Source organism: Sceloporus undulatus, chromosome 1, assembly GCF_019175285.1.
Source record: "Sceloporus undulatus isolate JIND9_A2432 ecotype Alabama chromosome 1, SceUnd_v1.1, whole genome shotgun sequence".
Taxonomy (NCBI): Eukaryota; Metazoa; Chordata; class Lepidosauria; order Squamata; family Phrynosomatidae; genus Sceloporus; species Sceloporus undulatus.
Genome location: NC_056522.1, coordinates 67,152,226 through 67,171,727, shown reverse-complemented (window position 1 = coordinate 67,171,727; position 19,502 = coordinate 67,152,226). Strand labels below are relative to the sequence as shown.

Sequence of the window (19,502 nt, the reverse complement as noted above, 5' to 3'; positions counted from 1 at the left end):
AAAATGTTAACTTTGCAACTTCAATTTATGTAAAGTATGATCTTGTTTTACTAAGTTTCTCTGATATTTTGAAGATGTTTGAAGAAGCACCTAAAAAATTATTCACAGGAATTATTATTATTAACCTTTATTTATGAAGCGCTGTAAATTTACACAGCGCTGTACATGCAATCTTTTTAGTTAGATGGTTCCCTGCCCTCGGGCTTACAATCTAAAAAGACATGACACAGAAGGAGAAGGGAGTGCTGGAGGGAAAGGGTAAGAAGTCCAGCAGTTCCTCTCTACCTCCAAGGCCTGGACCAAGGCAGATGGATTGGAGGAAGGGCTTGGCTTCATAATGGATGGTTAATCATTTTCCAGGGAAAATATATACTCTCAAGTAGGATAATGCATATACAGTACATAGCAATACAGGAAATGGTTTGATAAACAGGCACCAAAAGAACATCAAATAGTAAGCGACAACTATGCAATATCTGGGAAGGCTTCTCTGAACAGGAATATTTTTTTTATTTGACAGTTATTTATTGTCTAGTGGCTACAAGCCTGCTCCTATGGATCTGAGTTGTATCAAGCTGACTCCATCTCAAGAATCCATGGTTGATAAACTTGCAGAGAATGCTCATAATGTATGGGCAAGGGATCGTATCAGACAGGGTTGGACATATGGAATCCAGCAGGTAAGCCTGGACAGAGATGCTTGAAAATTCACTCACACTGTAAATCTTGTAGAACAGAATCTGGAAAGTTAGGTGATTGTCTATTTTGACTATGTGATTAATTCATGTGTGTCCAGTTATAAACCTGACAGAAGTAATGAGCTCCCCAGAGTACATTGTTTTCATTACTATTTAATGTAAAATAGTCCTGCTAAAGTCAGGGAAACTAGATGAGAATAATTAGTGTGAAAATTTTTATCTGATTTGGTTAGGTGTAGTGGGTTCCTTAGGAGCCAAATAAGAGTATTTATTTGTTAGTTATTTAAATATTTACCTGCAGAAGGCTGCATCCACACTGGAGAAATAATCCAGTTTAACACCACATTAACTGCCATGGCTCAGTACTATGGAATTCTTGGAACGAGTTTTGTGAGACATTTAGCCTTCTCTGTCATAGACCTCTGGTACCACAACAAACTATAGTTTCCAGAATTCCATAGTATTGAGACATGACAGTTAAAGTGGTGTCAAAGTGGATTATTTCTGCAGTGTGGATGCATCCCATGACATATGATAGTTGTGTGATGATGTGTAAACACTGAACAAACTGTTGAATTTTGGACTTACCTTTGTACAAACTGGGAGGTCCTAGAGGATGCCTGTGTCACTGAGACATTTGTCCTCAACATCCTCCTGCCCTCTGGCTGGCTGCTATATGATTATGCAGGAGGAAGGAGAGGGAGGGCAGCTGAGTGAGGACCACCTCTGCCTATGCTCCTCTGTCCTTGGCAGTAGTGGCAGTGGTCCTTGTTCTGTAGCTGATCCCACACCCTCTACAGTTGTCATGTGGGTGGGGGGGGGCAGCAGCCATGTTTGGAGGATCATTGCAGCTGTCTGTGTCAGAGGAACAGGGGAAGCAGAACAATCCACCTCATGGGACTGCTCCTCTCCTGCCTCCAGCCAGGATCACTGATGCTGCTTGCATCAGAAGAACAAAGGTGGTGGCAGTGACCCTTCTTGATTAGTTGCCCCTCTGCTACAGTGGCCATGCAGGGTGCAACCAAGAGAGGATTGCTGCTGTGGGGCAGAAACCTTCTCCTCCACTGCAAGGGCATCTTTAAATAATGCACAGTATTCAAAGACATGACTCCAGTAGGGAGGAATTGGTTAAATTATTTGTTCTCTTTTTCAGGAACAAATCATTTAATGAAGCACATCCCTAATTAAAAAAAAAAAACTGTTACGTGTGAGAAAGAATGGAGCAAATTACCTGACGATCTAAGCAGGAAGCAGGAGTTCTTTTCTTAATGCTTATTTTCAATAAAAATGCAGACAGAAAAGATCTGACTTATTGTCACTTTCTTTTCATTTTCTCCATTTATGTCACTTCTGATTTGGGAAGCAGCCTTTAAGATATGTTACTACTAAATTACATTGAATGGCTCACTCCTGTTTCTCTGAACAGGCAGCAAATCTGTCATAACTGGGAGCTATAATCTCAAATAGTAACTCTTCTAAGCTATACCACAATCATTTCTAAAACTAAGAGTGAAGTGTGGTTGAAAGCACCAAAGAAAGACTGGGAGAGGATACTGCCATCTTGTTATCCCTAACGCCTATCCCAACAGATGATGGAGATTATCCTGGCAGGGCAGTGGGTATCCTGCTGTTAAGTGAAATTTTGCTGTCATTCTTCAAGTCATGTGATTTTGTGTTGGGGTCAGTGGGAGATAAGGAGAGTTATAGGGGGCAAAGTAAAGCATAGTACATTATTATGAGTTCAAATCACATTTTCTTTACAGAACCTTCCAAAAAATGCATGGAAAATGTATTTACTGTAGGAAACTTCTTTATCCAGTTTTCTATAGTGTAAAATAAGCATTTTTGCTGATGCCAGAAGATACTGTAATATTCACAGTGGGGTGAATTTAGTTTTGATAAATGTGACCTTTGTATCACTTTATAGAGGACATATTTTCAAAATATAACCATTTTTATTGTAACATAATTATAGCTCACTAAGGTTTTTTCCCCTCTTTGGGATGTAAGACATAAAGAATGTATCTGAAGCTCTGTTTTGTTATGTTTTGCTGCAGTAACATAATCATTTTTTTTGAAATTTGTGACCCAACACTTGCATGAAAAAGTCAGCTTTGCCTTTATAGTATAACAGCAATAGTATCAGAAGCAGCAACAACATCAAAATGAATCTGCATGCATATTTTTGTTTTCATGAATGATATATATATTTATTGGGCTGAATTACTTGCTTGTGTCATGTTTGAGCTAATGCTACTTATTTCTAGGTTGCATTCATAACGTTACCTATACTATACTTTATTGTGCCTCAGTTCATCAAAGAGCCCTGCAAATGGAAACTGGTGTATATTTCAATGTAATTCCCATCTACATTATGATGTTCTTCTATGTCATTGAAATAGCTTCTGCCTTCTTTTGGTGTGGATCCATTGGTTGATACTTGCTTCTTTATGCTTGTAGCAAGAACTGGATTGGGGCAACACTCATATTCAAGTTTAACAAACTGAGGCTGAATGTAATACTATATTTTAATCCAGAGCTGGTGTATTAAATCACCTCATGCCAGGGATGTTATTGCAGCCAAACTGTGTAAAGGAAGAAAACAATTGATTTAATATTTTGTATCACTAATGGAGTTCTAGCTATTGTGTTTTCACTTGCTCCAGCAAATCATGTTTGTTTACTTCTCTGTGAAGGCATTTATTTTACATTTCCAAGTAGGCAATAATACCATTCAGCACACTGAAGCAACCAAGCATGGAATTGGAATGACAAAATCTGCAATTTTTCTCCAGCAAGGCTCAGATATTCAGGGTTTTGATACTTTTTTTTTTTTTAAAAAAGAAGCCTTCCTAGTTATCCCATTAAAAATTCTCAAATGTGAGATGTCTTTTAAATGAAGACAGCTTTATGGTACTAATCCTTTCAACTCAGAAGCCTGTAGGTTTCCTGTTTTGTGCCAACTTAAGACTTTCTTACATTTTTTGTTATTGCAAGCACATGTCTAGATTCTCTGTCATTACTAGCTATTATTTCTCTGTCTGTGTCATTACTGGCTGTTGCTATTATTATTATAGTCATTTATACTTTGCCATTTCCCCATATGGTATCAGTTAGCAACAAGAATATTATATAGTAATGGTGGAAATAAATTGGCGTCCTGCAACTTTTTCTTCTAAGGCACCTTTTAATTACAGTTTGTGAAGTTGTTATATAGTGAAATTATTGATGGAAGTTGAGGAACCGATAACCTCCAAGTTAATATGCTAGTAATTTTTCTAATGCAGCCTGAAAAGATTTTACTAGTGTTTATTGGCACAACATCCATTGACTGCTAGAAGGCAAACTGATGATCAACCATGAAATAACGTGACCAGACATGTATATATGGGAAAATAAAGGGCCATTTATTTGACCTCTTCAAATACCAATAAACTTGACTTTTTGGGAAACTACAAGAAGGAGGAACATCCTGGTACAGGTCCAGCTGGAGAACCAGCTGTCACCATGTGACCAAAACTCCTCCAGCCTACCCTTGGGCGAAACACCAGGCCCTGATGTAAATCCAAGATATTGAATTGAACACTTGATCCAGCCTATTGGAAGGCAAACATAGGGCACTCTCTCCCAAATTCCCATGAGTCCTTTGATCTGTAAAGGCTGTCTTAGAGCCCAACCTTTCACCCAAAGGGGGTGCCAATGGTAAACTCTTAACTAAGCATATCTTCCCCCATTGCTGCCCCTGGTGACAATGATAGCATCTTATTTAATGACTCACCAAGCCAATTCCCCATGTCCCAATATGAACAGTATGGGGTAGGCAAAAAAACCTCATGTAATGGGGATAAAAATTCCTACCTGGCCTCAAAGTGACCAGCTAAACTCACGCTGGATATTGGGTGGGAGAAGTGGGTCATGTTTCAAAGTGAAGGAATGGCTATATAGGAGGAAACTATCATAAAAAGCCACTGTGCTATGCCCCCATCACATGCTCCTGGCTTGTCTAGTCAGCCAAAGGCATACCTTCTCTTAAAGTGGTTCAGCTGCTTAGGTTATGTCCGAATAGATGCAGTACAGACTATAGACCATTGCTAGCCAGTTGTGCTGGGGAAAATGCCAGTTTGTGCCTTTGCAATATCCTGGTGTACCATGAAGGTTTATTTTCCTGAAACTGAAAATGATGTGATGCCATTTTCATTTTCATTTTTGGCCTTTTTTGGGCTGATGTGTGTATGTGTGCGTGCGTGCGGGAATGGTGATAGAATCAAGCAAAACCTCTATGTATCCAGGAGGTTTTGTATTATTTTTGTTCACTTTAAAGTGACAAATTGCCACCCAAATCTTAAAAGACCACTTTGGAAGTGTTATGAAGGTTGGTGGGTTCTGGAAAAAAAAAAAGCAAGGGAAGCACATGCACCTTCCCTCCCTTGCTGCAGAGTCAAGAAGCATAGAAACAGGGATCACTTTTTTCCTACAGTAACTAGGATGTATGAGTGTTTGTGGAACATAACTTCTCATCTCCAAGGCCTAGAAACTGATGTTAATTACTTAGTGATGAAGGAAAACTGTTCCCTGTACATTCTCCTTACTATCACATTCCATTCTTCCTGTCATTTAGAGTAGTCCTACACTGAGAGTTAAGCTGGCTGAACATAGTTTTATAGCACTGCTGAAGTAAACAAAGAGTAAAACACAGCACTGATCAAAATTTTGTCTTTGTGCTATATTTAGTACCCCATTTTTATTTAATTTCTTTTATATTAAATTATATGTATTAATTATAGTAATTATTATAGTAATAATGATCTTAATTATCTTAATAATTACACATATTCTTGCTATATTTTATTAATATTAGCATTAAATAGAATACATAAGAAATATTACATTTTGTTACAGAATAATTAAATGTATTTTGGATGATTGCTGAGGTCCCTCTGGTCTTCAGAAGTAGTTAATTTAGATATAATAATAATAATAATAATAATAATAATAATAATAATAATAATTTGTGTTTCCCCGCCTCTCCCAAAGGATCAAAGCGGGGTTACAGACTACTAAAATCAATACATACAATACAATGCAACACACTATAAAAACACAAAATGGTCCATCTATACAACATCAGTAAAATACAACAATCCAACAGCATCCAACATCCAGGGGTAAGACAGAATATCATTGTCGGCAGGCATATTGGTCATGTAATCATCACTCCCCAGGGGGGAATGTTTGGCAAAAGAGTACGGTTTTCAATCTCTTTTTAAACGTTTCCAAAGAGGTCATGAGACGGAGCTCCTCCGGAAGGCTGTTCCAGATCCGCGGGGTCGTTACCCATATACTGTTTTTAAAATTACTTTGATAGTAGGCTTCATGATGGTAGTGTCACTTATTAACCTCTAAGTAAATTTATTTATGAACAGCGATTGGGATTTATTTATCTACTATCTACTTTTATCCCTGTACAGGTTGTGAGATGGTTGATAACATGAATTAAAGGAGAATGAGCTAAAATCCATCCAGTTATTACTTTTTAAAAAACTGTCATGCTAAAACCAATTATTGAATTGAAACACTTTAATAGTATAACAAGAAATAACCAAAAAATGACTCCCACCATTAAAAGCCCCCTCTACAGCCACAAGCACCAGTGCTCATGGACTTCCAAAGATTCCCAACTGGTTGCTTTTAGAGCCAGGACAAATACTTTTCAAAATAAACTCCCTCGGAGTGCAGTGGAGTCTCCCTCCTTGGAGGTCTTTAAACAGAGGCTGGGTGGCCATCTGTTGGGGATGCTTTGATTGAGATTTCCTGCATGGCAGAGGTTTGGGCTGGATGGCCCTTGCGGTCTCTTCCAACTCTATGATTCTATGGTTCCATTATTCATAACTTGCCTCAAAAGGCATTTTGTAACTTGTTAAGATAATTTAATGTACCTTAATGTTCTGATACTACTTTTCAGAAGTAATATGCTTAGCGTCTATTCCATTATTATTTAAAACTCCAATTTCTGAGAAATTTATTGAGTAATGGTAACAACCTCATTTTTGCCTCTTAAGTCTTGTTGAGTGTCACTGTGTCTGTAACATCAGCCTATCTCCCTCAGACTCCCTCCATTTCCCCTTTAAATGGTTCAAAGGAAGACATTCTCACTGTGGATTGAGACATTACTTAAATATCGAAGAGATTAGATAATGAACATACCTACTTTTCCACTTACATTTTATTCATTTATATTTTGTCTCCATAACGTTTTTAAATTGTAGATATATTAGTATGATGAATTAGCATCCATCTGTTATATATGAGTGCCTTTTTAAAAAAGCAAAAAGCAAAACCATTGCTCCATATGTTAGATTTTACTGTTCCAAACTCTCTTTTGTGTTGAGCACTGCACAGATTTTTAATTTTTTAAGACTTTCTAGACTTCATAGGCAATTATTTCATAGACAACCACTTTCCCAGTCAAACATACTCTAGTATTACTGCTCTTTCATTGATGATCTGCATACCATGAATGGATTTTTAGATTTACGTGCATATAATTTTTTAGTGATTTCCTATCTAATTCCCTCATCCCATCCACTCCAGTTATTATTCATCAATAATACTTTCTTCATTGAGTTCAATAGTCTCTGCTTTGCAGATGTTTCTTATGTACCTTTAACAATAGCAAATCATACGTCAGTAGGTCTTAATACCATGCAAGTGCACATGGAGTTATGGCTTTAATCTAGGAAAAATAAGTGCAGCTAAATTACCAAAAGCATCTTAAAGATCACTTCATAGGAATATTGTCAATATATTCCAGACACTGGAAGCAAAAGTTGCCATTCATTTAAGAAGCTTCCATACTAAAAGTTTTGAGTGAGGCTGGGGTGTTACTTTCCCACAACTGATTGGGAATAGTATTAATGACCATTCCACACAATACAATATATCACTGTATTGATGTTTATTCATGAGTGAGTTTTAGTTTGAACAAATAGCTTCTAATGCTGAATGAAATAATTCTGTTTGCAGATTTCCCATGTCATTTCAGTGTGGCAGGAAGATTTCTGAATTCCTTTTATTTAGTCAGTGTGCATTCCCTCTGGCACAGGATAAAGTTTATGCTTTCTTTCCTGTATTGTTTCAATGTTTTCCTACATTTAAAATGAAATAGAATTTGTTTTTATTGTCACTTGCCATCCTGTTAACTTTCATTTTTGGTGGCCCTATCAATAAGAGATCTCTAAGAGCTTGTCATCAGTGGCCCTGCTCTGGTCTTGTAAACAGTCTCTCTCTTCTCCTATTGCCTTCTACTACTTTATCAAGTATAACTGCCTTCTTCAATGAATTACACCATGTCTTGATATATTCAAAGTATGACAGTTTCAATTTAGTCATCTTGGCTTCTAAGTGAGAATTAAGGTCTGATTTCTTCTAGAAACCATTCATTTGTCTTTTTAGCAGTCCATAGGTTTCATAGAGCTCTTTTCCAGAATCACATTTAAATATGTTGATTTTCTTCCTGTCAGCCTTCTTCATTGTTCAGGGTTGTTTTTTTTTGCCCATATCCACACATTATTGATACTTAATAAAATTTGGCTAATAATGGGCAATTCAGCACTACTTCCCACTCAGAAATGTAAAGTGAGCTGAACTTTCATTGCAGACATCTTCTTAAATGTAATCAAATATTTGCCCTGTAAAGGTAATAATTGTACTTTGTTTGCCACCACTAAGAAGGATGGTGCTGTAATTGCATTGCGTAGACAAAAAATTCCAAAAATTAAGTCTGAGAAAACATAGTAGGACATAGAAAACTGTGGAATCCAGCAACAGTTGCCTGAAACCCATTGATTATTCCCAACTATATTAGACTCATTGCATCAATTGTTGAATGATGATAGAATTCAAAGACATATCCATGTTACTCTGGAAAATTAGTATGCAAAAGGATGTTGTAGCACCTTGAGACTAATTAAAGGTAGGAAGCTGGTAGCATGACCTTTCCTAGATTTGAGCCTACTTTTTCAGATTAATGAGATGCATGACTCCACTTAAGTAGGTTTAAGTCTAAGAAAGCTCATGCTACCAGCTTCTTTCTTTCAGTTAGTCTCAAAGTTGCTACAAGATTCATTTGCATATTGAATGAAGAGATAATGCATAAATCCCACTGACTCAGGAAGATTGCTCTAGTTGGGATTAGCAACAGAATTTTGACTAATACCATGAAGGTGCTCTGTGAAAAAAAAGTGAACAAAAAGGATTGCAATTCTGGGGCTGGGAAGGTTGATGTGAAAGCAGCAATAGTTCTCATCTAAATATTGTATTGCTTCATTTTATTGATATTGCACTAATGCTTCAGCTTGGTGTCCCTGCTTGAGTGTATTGCTGGTTCATCTGTCATCTTTTGATTATTGCTGTGAGATGTTACATATACTGAGTAATATAGGCCTGGAACAGACCGCTGTTTTGCGCTGGCTTGGGGCCAAAATTAGGGCTCGGGAGTGTGGAGTATTCTCACACTCCCGAGCCTTAGCATGCAGTGGTGGTGCCATCATGGTGGCTTTCTATCCATACGGAGGCCGCCTTGATGATGCAAGTGCGGTGCTCTGTCCTCACGTCATGGTGCCACACTTGTGTCATCAATGTGCCTCAGTGCTCAGGTTCTTTTTGGTGTGGAGTGAGCCCGTGCAGTTGGGTTGCTGCTGGATCTTTCAGGAGCAAAAATGGATGGCTCCAGCCCGCCCTTTCAGGATGGTCTGTCAAGCCCCATAGTGTAGTTGCTTGAGATACTTCCGTATTTAATTCTTTTGTTTTTATTGTTGCTTGCCATCCTGTTAACTTTCATTTATGGTGACCCGATCAATAAGCGATCTCTAAGAGCCTGTTATCAATGGCCCTGCTGTGGAATGAGTTTGCATAGAAGGACTTGTTTCAGTGGAATGAGTTTGCATAGAAAGACTTGCTTCTGTTTATATATATATATATATATATATATATATATATATATATATATACACACACACATACATACACATACTTAGGACAGAACAAGATGTACAAGAGACACAGAGTTACTGTTGCTCCATAACTTCCATTATTCCTTGTCTAATCATTTAATAGAACATATAGTATGATAGAGTGTAATCACAGTGGCAGTTAGTGATGTAATACAGAGACTGAGCAATGCTGAATGCTTCCTTTTTGTGTCCCACCTTGTGTTGACAAAGAGAGGGAAAACCACAGAGGAGGGGCATTTCTCTGTCCCATGTAATGTCTAGCTCTACGCTCAACCATCCATGACAATTACTATAAGAAACAAACATGATCTCTTCAACTGACTGACAAGATACTTTCCCCACATTTTGTTTCTGTATCTCTAAGACTAGGAAAATTAAAGATAAAATGTCAACTACTTGATGCTTCAGTTATTCAGCATCTATTCAGGAAAGTCCTTAGTGTTGTTTCATTTTTTCCCTCTGGAATCCACTGCTGCTTCCCAGGATACCTTTTAAGGGAAAGAGCCACTGTTTATGCATGATTGTACATAGTATTTTTATTCTGCTGCTGCAGAGCCAGCCAGCCAGCCAGCAGAAGGACCACACGTTATTTAGTATGCCCTCTTCACAGAACTGTGCTGACATCACTGATGACAGGGATCACAAACAAGTAAGTACTGCTAAGTAAAGCACAGGTTCGTACAATACATTGGTTTTCCATTATAAAATAAGAGTATAAAATAAAGGTTCAGCACTCCTGTCTCTGGAATCCTACCCATGGAGAGGATGCTTCCAGAACATGTTAATGGAGTACTGGTGGTGGATAATTTTCTTCCCCTGCAGCCCCCCTAAATCCTCTGAAAATCTTCACTGGGTTGGGGTACCTTGCAGCCCAGAATAACTTGGGAAATAACAGTGGTGGTAGTGGGGAGGGATAAATGAAATAATCTTCCAGCCCTGTAATTCCATAAGTGGGAATTTCTGCTTTGTTCAAGATTATTTAATAATTGGGGGGGGGGGGGGAGAAAGGGCACCATTGGAGCCAGTGCAGAAGGAAATCTGAAGTTCTTAAAATACTTGACAATTCCCTTTTATGGGAGAATATTTCATCTTTCAGGTCACATCGGAGAGGCCACATGGGAGAGGATCTTTGTCAGTGTAAAAACATCCATGCAAAATTATTAGAATTTTAACTTTTATTTTTGTCATCTCTGCTGCTTAAAAAGTACTTACTATTTTATTTCCTTTTTTTATTGGTACCCCGTCTTTGTCCTGGCATGAGACCCAAGGTGGCTAATTTTCATTGGTTTCACCTGTCACTTCAAGATCACCTGTATCTAAATTACTAACACAAATGGATTGTTTACATTTATTAGTCCATACTAAATAATACTGCTTGGATGAGTTACCAAGTGGTCACTGAGAAATATCCAAGAAGTTGCAAGCAGGGCATGAAAGCAGCCATCTGTGATTATTTATCCCTTGCTGTCTAGCCAATTTGATAGAGTGGCATGTTGTCTATGAAGATGGAGATGGTGATTAATATCCTAAAGGTAGAAGATTCTGTCTGATTGTGGAAACTAATCAGGGTCAGCTCTGGTTAATACTTGGATGGGAGACCACCAAAGAATACCAGGTGCTGTAGGCTATATTTCAGAGGAAGGAATTGGCAAAACCATTTCTTGAGTATTTATTTGTTTATTTAAATTTATATGCTGCCTTTCTCCCACCATGACATTCAAGTGGGTAAGTATTCTTAGTCTAACAACTTTAAGGCACACAACAAGAAGAAGAAAAAGAAGGAGAAGGAGAAGAAAACCCCGTGAAATTCAAGGGGTCTCCATTAGCCAAGAGGTGACTTGAAGGCATATATACACACACAGTGATTAACAGCCATTGATCAACTTATCTTTGAGACATGCACAGTGAAAAGATGGGATATAAATCTACTTATAAAGAAAGGTGTCTAATCCCCATTGAAGGCTTCTATCTTAGTGACAATTTCAGTATCTTCTGTTGGTGAATTCTATAGGTGAATTTCATGCTATTAGGAGCTCCTAGCTTGTATCTAGACTTGCATTTCAGTTAATGGAAGACTACCTTCTTTTTGCACAAGAGACTCTGATCAGGTTGAAGGGAAAAAGGTTCCATCTTCCTCACTCATAGACCTGGTCCAAAGTAAGTGGATACCAGTGGTGCCCTCCCTGTCAGATCAAGTAGCTGAACTACCAAAAGTCAATCAAGCACATGACATAGAAAATCCCACAAATGCCACTCCTCCTTTGAATCTATAAAACAATTTTATAATAAATTAAATATTCATACAACTTGCTGCTATTTCATGACGCCACAAATATACTACCTTTTGCATATGGTGCATTCAAAACTTAACAGTGTCTTTTCACAGCTGGATATATTACTCAAAATCCACAAAACAGTGATACCATTATTGGGTTGGCCAAAGTGCACTTTATACATGTTGCAAGCTTTGAAAGTTCCACTGGCTTCTTCATCAAGCAATGGTATTAAAATGATACAGGAGAAAGAAAGAAAAACAATTTGACAATGTTAGTCATTAGCCCTTCATTTGATCAAGATGTTGTGGTTGTTGTCCTCAGATCTGATGGTATGGAAGGGTATGCATGCAGGTAGGCCCTTGTGTCCAGAAGGAGGAGATTGACCTTTTATTGGATCATCCCTTATCTATTTGGAAGTAGCTTTTACATAAAATAGAAATCTTAAAAAAGATAACCAGTTTGTTCAACAATCTGGATATCTGTTTTTTTTAAAAAGATAAAGTATAGTTGTCCATCCATCTTTTTGCTATTTACAGTCTAGTTGCTAAATAGAAAAAGGTAATGAAGCTTTTATATAAAAGGCTGTGATTTGTATCAATAAATGGAGATAGTGATAGAGGTGATGTTAGGTCCTGACCTATAATTTTACCTTTCTCAATAAATATTGTATTCCAGAGTCTGTTCACAAAAAGGATATGCCTACCTCATCTGCAAGTAGATGCTTAAGTCTTCACACTTTATCTAACTTTTCTTCTGGTGTGTTCTCTAAATCTGGCAGAGATGGATTTAATTTAATTCTGAACAGTTCCTGAAAAATCGGCTGCTCTGGGATGGATTGGGAACAGAATGGGAACTTCTGGTGGTGGTGGTGGAGTTCCGGCATGCGATAAAATGGGTGATAGCCCGGGAAGAGAACAGAATGGGGGTAATCACCCATTTTATCACATGCTGGAACTCCGCCGCCACCGCCAGAAGTTCCCATTCCGTTCCCAATCCGTCCCAGAGGAGGCAGTTTTCAGTTCCATTCTGTGCCGGGAGCGTCCCAAGGGTCTGTGCAATAAGCTCCACTGTCTCAGACAGGTGGTAGCATGGAGGGTTACTACCTCCAAAGTCATTGGAACATGTGTGAGGAGTGTGGTGGCAAGGAGAAGAAAGGGAAGTCTTGTTTAGTGTACAATAGTGATGTTGATTTTGTTGTAAACTGCCCTCAAGTCAATCTTGACCTATGGTGACCCTGTGGATGAGATGTATAAATTTACAGTGCTTTATAAATAAAGGTTAATAATAATAATAATCTCCAAGACTCCCTGTCCTCCCCTGTTCAGTTTACTTCCTACAAGCCAATACCTCCCTAATAGAGTCCATCCATCTAGCATGCAGTCTCCCTCTCATTCTACTTCCCTCCACCATTCCTAGCATTATTGCTTTTACCAATGAGTTGTGCCGTCTCATGATGTGTCTGAAGTACAAGAGACTCAGTTTTGTCATTTTGGCTTCTAGGGAGATTTTTGGCTTGAGCTGCTCTAGGACCAATTTGTTTTGTCTTTTTGGCTGTCCATGGGATCCTTAGCACTCTGGCACTCAGCACCATATCTAAAATGAATTGATTTTCTTACTTTCTTGTTTCTTAATTGTCCAGCTCTCACATCCATACATAGGGAATACAATGGCTTATATGATTCTAAAGTTTGTGCTCAATTATATATTTTTTGCATTTTAGAATCTTGTCTAGTTCTTTCATAGCTGCTCTCCCCATTCCTAGTCTTCTTCCGATTTCCTGGCTGCAATCCCCATTGCTATCAATGTTTGACCCCAGGTATGAGAATTCTTTTACTATTTCTATTTCTTCATTGTTTAGGTTGAATTTGTGTAGTTCTGCATCGTCATTATTTCATTTTCTTTATGTTCAACAGTAAGCCTACCTTTGCACTTTCCCCCTTGATCTTCCTTAGCTGTTGTTCCAGGTCTAGGAGGTTTTCTGCTAGTATTATGGTGTTGTCTGTGTATCTTAGATTGCTGATATTCCTTCCTCCTACTTTCACTCCTTCTTCTATGACCAAGCCTGTTTTCTTATAACATGTTCTGCATATAAATTGAACAGGTAGGGTGAGAAGATGTAGCCTTGTCTGACTTCTTTGCCAGTTGGAAACCATTCTCCTTTTTTATTTCCTGTTCTGACAGGAGCGTCTTGTCCTGAGTAGATTCCTTATCAGGACTATCAGATGTGTTTAAGGGTGTTCCATAGCCTTCCATGACTTAGGCAGTTAAAAGATTTGCCATAGTCTATAAAGCACATGCTGATTTATACTGCACTATTTTGTTTTAGATAACAACTCTCTAATAATAAGCACACACATTTTAATTACTATTAAATACACTGATTATTTAATTATGCCAAAATACCTTGCAGTCTCAGAGGGAAGTCAAGGGGTTCTATGAAGTATATCCAGGTAAATGTAATATTTAAAGGAGGCCTGGTGTTGGCTAGGGTGGGCTCCCTATTACATAGATCTCTCATGTGCATTAGTGCTTTCAAGGAAAGAATTGCTGGTCATTTGTTCTTTGTCTCCTTGAAACTAGAATCCCTACTCTGTAGAACATTAATTTCTCTGGGTAGAAGACACTGCTGAAACAATTCAGATTCTCTCCTTCCTCAGCACCAAGATAGTTGGGAAGGACAAGATGGAGGCAGGGATCATCTCAGTAAGGTAATCTAACTAGTATCAGCAGTAATAATAGAAAAGATTTGCAGATGACAGAAGACAAGCAGGAGGAAACCAGAACATCTCAGTCAGTCCCTTGGAATCAGGAAGCAAAACCCTGTGGGAGTGAGGGATAGATAGCAGGACCAAGAAAACAGCTTGTCAGTAGGTGGTTGGGAGCAGTAAAAGATCTGGCAGCATGTGCTTGCTCATATTTAAAACAACAAATGCTCCTGGAGCCAGACAGGAGGACAAGAAGACAGTAGATGAACTAGGGGTTTTGAAACAAAGCTGCCACCTCTCCCAGTTCTACTGCTCTGCAGACTATTGTGCCATCTTGTACTCTATTATGGAGACTATTTCAGTCCTCCAGGATTTATTGGGGTGGGGGTGAAAAGGGGCTATAGGGGATTGAGGAATTGGCAAGTATGGCCTTTCTCCTTCTTCCAGTGAGAGCATGAGCTAAAATTTTCTGAGCCAAGTTATTTTAAGAGCTGTTCAACCCTGATCTGTTCTAGCAAGACATGTATACAATTGGGAAGTTCACACATTAAATATGCGTAATCATTTATTTTCAAGTTAGTTGGCAAACAAAAACAGGCAAAGCAATATTTTGTCCAGCTCTTATACAAGAAAATATATAAGGCCAACCAAATGTGTTTATCTCTTTCCTTATTATCATATTGTAATATTATAATGAAAAGTTGAAAGCAATACTGTATCCCAAATAAGTGAATAAAATATAGTTTGATTACACACAGATGGCAGCAGCGCTTTCATATTGCAGTGTACTGTATTTTATAATTTTAGTTGTCAAAATAACACAACTTTATTGCAGATGTCTACTTTATAAGCATTTGTAGAGCAACCTTAACCTAGTACATTCCCTTTGAACCCCAGGCATTGCATAATTGTCACTTGTTATTTGATGTTCTTTTGTTGTCTGTTTTATTGAATCATTTCCTGTATTGCTATGTATTTTATATGTATTATCCTACTAGAGAGGCCCTTTCCCCACCACCACTCCCTTCTCCTTTTGTGTTGTGTCTTTTTAGATTGTAAGCCTGAGGGCAGGGAACCGTCCAATTAAAAAGATTGTATGTACAGCGCTGTGTAAATTTACAGCACTTTATAAATAAAGGTTAATAACAACAACAACAACAACAACAACAACCAGTCTCATTATAGACAGGTTCTTTGGAGTTGTAGCCCAAGAAATCTGGGGGACACTAGGTTAGAGAACACTGTTTTAGAGGCATGCTTGTGGAAAGAAGTCTTATAATAAGCAAGTTAACACCTGATTCTTAGGCATGTAGGTATATATACATATACAACTGTTGTAACAATGCTATGTTGTGATGGTTTGTAACAGCTTTATAACAGATGGTCCTTTTCTGAAGCACTTACTTATTGGCAATTAAACAAGAATTGCTTTTAAAACATTTTTATTTATTTTTCAACATCTTTTACCAAACTGTCCATACCTCCCACCAATGTTGTAAGGTTTTAGCGAGAAATGAAAAGACTTTGAGAAAGTAAGATACATACTTTATCGACTTAAAAAAATAAAAAAATAATAAAATCAGAGTACATTATGCTAAGAATATGCAAACAGTACAAATAAAATATCCAAAAAATAAATTAGGCAGAAAAACACAAGATAGATTTATAATTATTTCATTTATACAACGTGGTAGGGGCAAAGTGTTTCTAGTACCACCAAAGAAATGTAATTCTGGCTATTTGAACTCTTCTGGATTGGGGCCATATTAAAAAAATATTTAGCAATTTGTAATACAATATTACTGTTCAGAATGGTCAGAATATTGAGGTAATCAGATATTTGGATGAGAGGAATAATTATATTGGCAGCTATATTTCTGCTCAGTTTAATGTAGGATAGTTTATCTGGGGAAAGTATCCTATCTGAAATGAGGTATGAAGTTAAATAATGTGTTCAGTTTTCACTCTGTTTTTATGGACTAGTTAGAATTCAGGAGGATTCCACCACTGTCCCCACCACCTGCTGAAATTTCAAAAATGGCCATGCAAAACTAATAGTATCAGAAATTATGGAGTGTTAGCATGAGTTGTTTCCACCACCCTCCTTGGCGTAACATTATGTTCATTCTAGTTAGCTTTTGCTTCACTTCAGCAGATGCAGATGCTATATAGCAAATGAAGAGGCATATCTAGATAAATGTCTATATATTGTAAAGCTTATGCATTCCGCTAATGGATGTATCTAAACTAGATGTAAAAGTACATCTCCCTCTACAGCAGAGTTTCTGAACCTTTTCTGTTTCCCACACCCCCTAGGAAATTTTGATTAATGTTTGCACCCCCTAAAAGTACTATCACATTTAAAAATGATGTCTAATTTCTAATTTTTGAACCACAAATTGAAAACTGCAGGTGAGCAAATGGAACTTTTAAAAAGGCTTTTAACACAGTGCATAAAAATTTAAATTTAAATTTAAATTGAGCATTAGATTCTAATTTATTCAGTGTTGATGATTTGTTTTCTTGAGTGATGATTTGTGCCTTGTCACTCAAGAAAATAAGCCACTCTTGGTCACACCCCCTGAAATTCCATCTTGCACTCCCTGGGAGTGCAAACACCCCAGGGCGAGACCCCTTACTCTAGAGCAGGGGTAGGCAATCTTTTTGAGCTGGGGGCCGGGTTGCTGTCCCTCAGACAACTGGGGGGCCGAAGCCAAAAAATAAATAATTAAATAATTTTTTAAAAAATTAAATATATAAATAAACCAGGACAAATGTAGGACAAAATTTTCAAATGGAAGACACTTTTTTTAAAAAAATGGAGGACACACGAAAAAAATGGCTGATTTTTAAAAAAATGTTAATATTAATGCATGTTTGTGAGGCGTCTATAGACAATTGCCCCCCAAAGGCCCCGGCGGCAATCGGTGGCAGGACCGGGCTGGGGCCGGTCCCAAGGCCTCGTCGGGCCTCATCCGGCCCGCGGGCCGCAGGTTGCCTACCCCTGCTCTAGAGTTACTACACATACGATACCATGCTTTCATATGGTAGCCGTGGTTGGTATGTCCACACCCCCCACAATATTCCAGCAAACACAACAGAAACAACAGAAAAGAGTCTAGTACCTTGAAGACTAACATACATTTTTTGGGTACAATAACCTCCTAAATCCACAAAACAGTGATACTTTTATTGGGTCAACCAAAAGACATAAAATTATACATATGTCACAGACTTTCAAAGCTCCACTGGTGTTTTCATCAGGCAAAGGTGTTAAAAATAATATAGGAGATTTTAAAAAATGACGATGTTAATCACAAGCCTGCATTTTGTTGTAAGTATCCAGGGATATATATACAGGTCGGGCACTCCTCCTTCTGGGCAACATAGCTACCCATAGATATGTTTCATACAGTGACTACCCATGAAACTGTATGAAACATATCCATGGGTAGCTATGTTGCCCCGAAAGAGGAGTGCCCGACCTGTATATATTGATCACATGTATCTCACTAATTGATCACACGTATCTCACAAATTGATCACATGTATCTCACAAATCTTGTTGGTCTTTAAGAGGTAAGTAGATTGAGGCCTGAGACAGATGGGCCAAGTAAAGCAGCTTCTGACTGCTTTGGGTGCTTACTATTTAGATCATGTATGCCCCCGAAGCAGCCAGAAGCTGGCTCGTGGCTGCCTAAGGTGGCAAAAGGAGTGGATTAATCTGCTCATTTGGGACCGTGGCAGTGGCCTGTTTTGGGAACAGGCTGTGTGGTCTCGGTCCCAGAGTGATCACGGCTGGTGTGGTCAGAGCTCACTCATTCCAGGCCATCTGCTTTGGCCATGTGTTGTTTTTCATATAACAACATGATGCCATAATTGGATGTACTTCATGAAATTACGGATTAAGTAAAACTTTTTTTCCTTTTCCTGTCAAGTTGATAAATTTTGTAATATTGTGTGATTTACTGGAGCATGGGGTACAATGACCTATTTTGTTTGGGGCAATAGGGCTTGTTCTATAAATCCATTACTGAGGTTTAAAGGTACCTTTGGCACCTTTTGTTTGTTGTACTTTTGTCTTTGTATTCTATGTCACACTTTGAACTTAATTTGTAGAAGTGAAGTTTCAACTTGAATTCATATTTGGCCATATTGAGATTTGCTAAGTCAAGAGCCTGTCCTAATATAAGAAAAGTAAACAAAAATGCCATGCTGTGTTCACTTTTGTTCTCAGCAGGAAGGTAATGGATAGTAGATGACAATGATGTATATGTAGTGTACAGGATTCTTTGAAAGTCCATTGCCTTGTCTCAGTCTGAGCCTTTTTTGGTGGAAGGGTTCTGCAACAGGTAGCACAACATTATAATACATCCTTGTCACCTCGCACCCTAATGCACATGTTTGCTCTGGCAGATTACATTTATGGATGGCTCCTTCTCTACTAGCTGGCACATTGAAGGACTTGCTAGGAAGGTCTGCTCCTGCCAAGGAGGAGGAGTCTTCCAGCTTCACCTTGGGTGGCAAGACCTAATTTCCTTACTGGATGTGGAGAGTCTTTTCTGTTCTTTCCTGTATCTCAGCTTGTGAAGGAACTTAGGAGAAGAAGATGAAGATCAATAGAGATTCTTTTAAAATAATACAATATTGTGCTTATTCTGGGTGGCAACAGGAGTAACCCATTCATGGATGTCTCCTTCTCCTTGGCAAGAATGGAGCTTCACCGTAAGTCCACCAGTGTGCCAGGTTTTTTTTTTTACTGTTTTTGTTCACAAAGGAAAGAATGATTTTAGCATTTTTTTTTTACTTTTA

The 19,502-nt window shown here is 38.1% G+C and overlaps 1 protein-coding gene across 4 annotated transcripts in view; it reads left to right on the top strand.

Annotated features, from left to right (window-relative positions):
- Positions 1-19,502, top strand: part of RYR2 (ryanodine receptor 2) — a 406,736-nt gene that overhangs the window by 204,015 nt on the left and 183,219 nt on the right. For all 4 annotated transcript variants that reach the window (XM_042470214.1, XM_042470205.1, XM_042470232.1 and 1 more), the window contains exon 26: positions 521-680. In XM_042470214.1, coding sequence (XP_042326148.1) covers positions 521-680 — 160 coding nt within the window. The remainder of the gene's footprint in view (positions 1-520; positions 681-19,502) is intronic.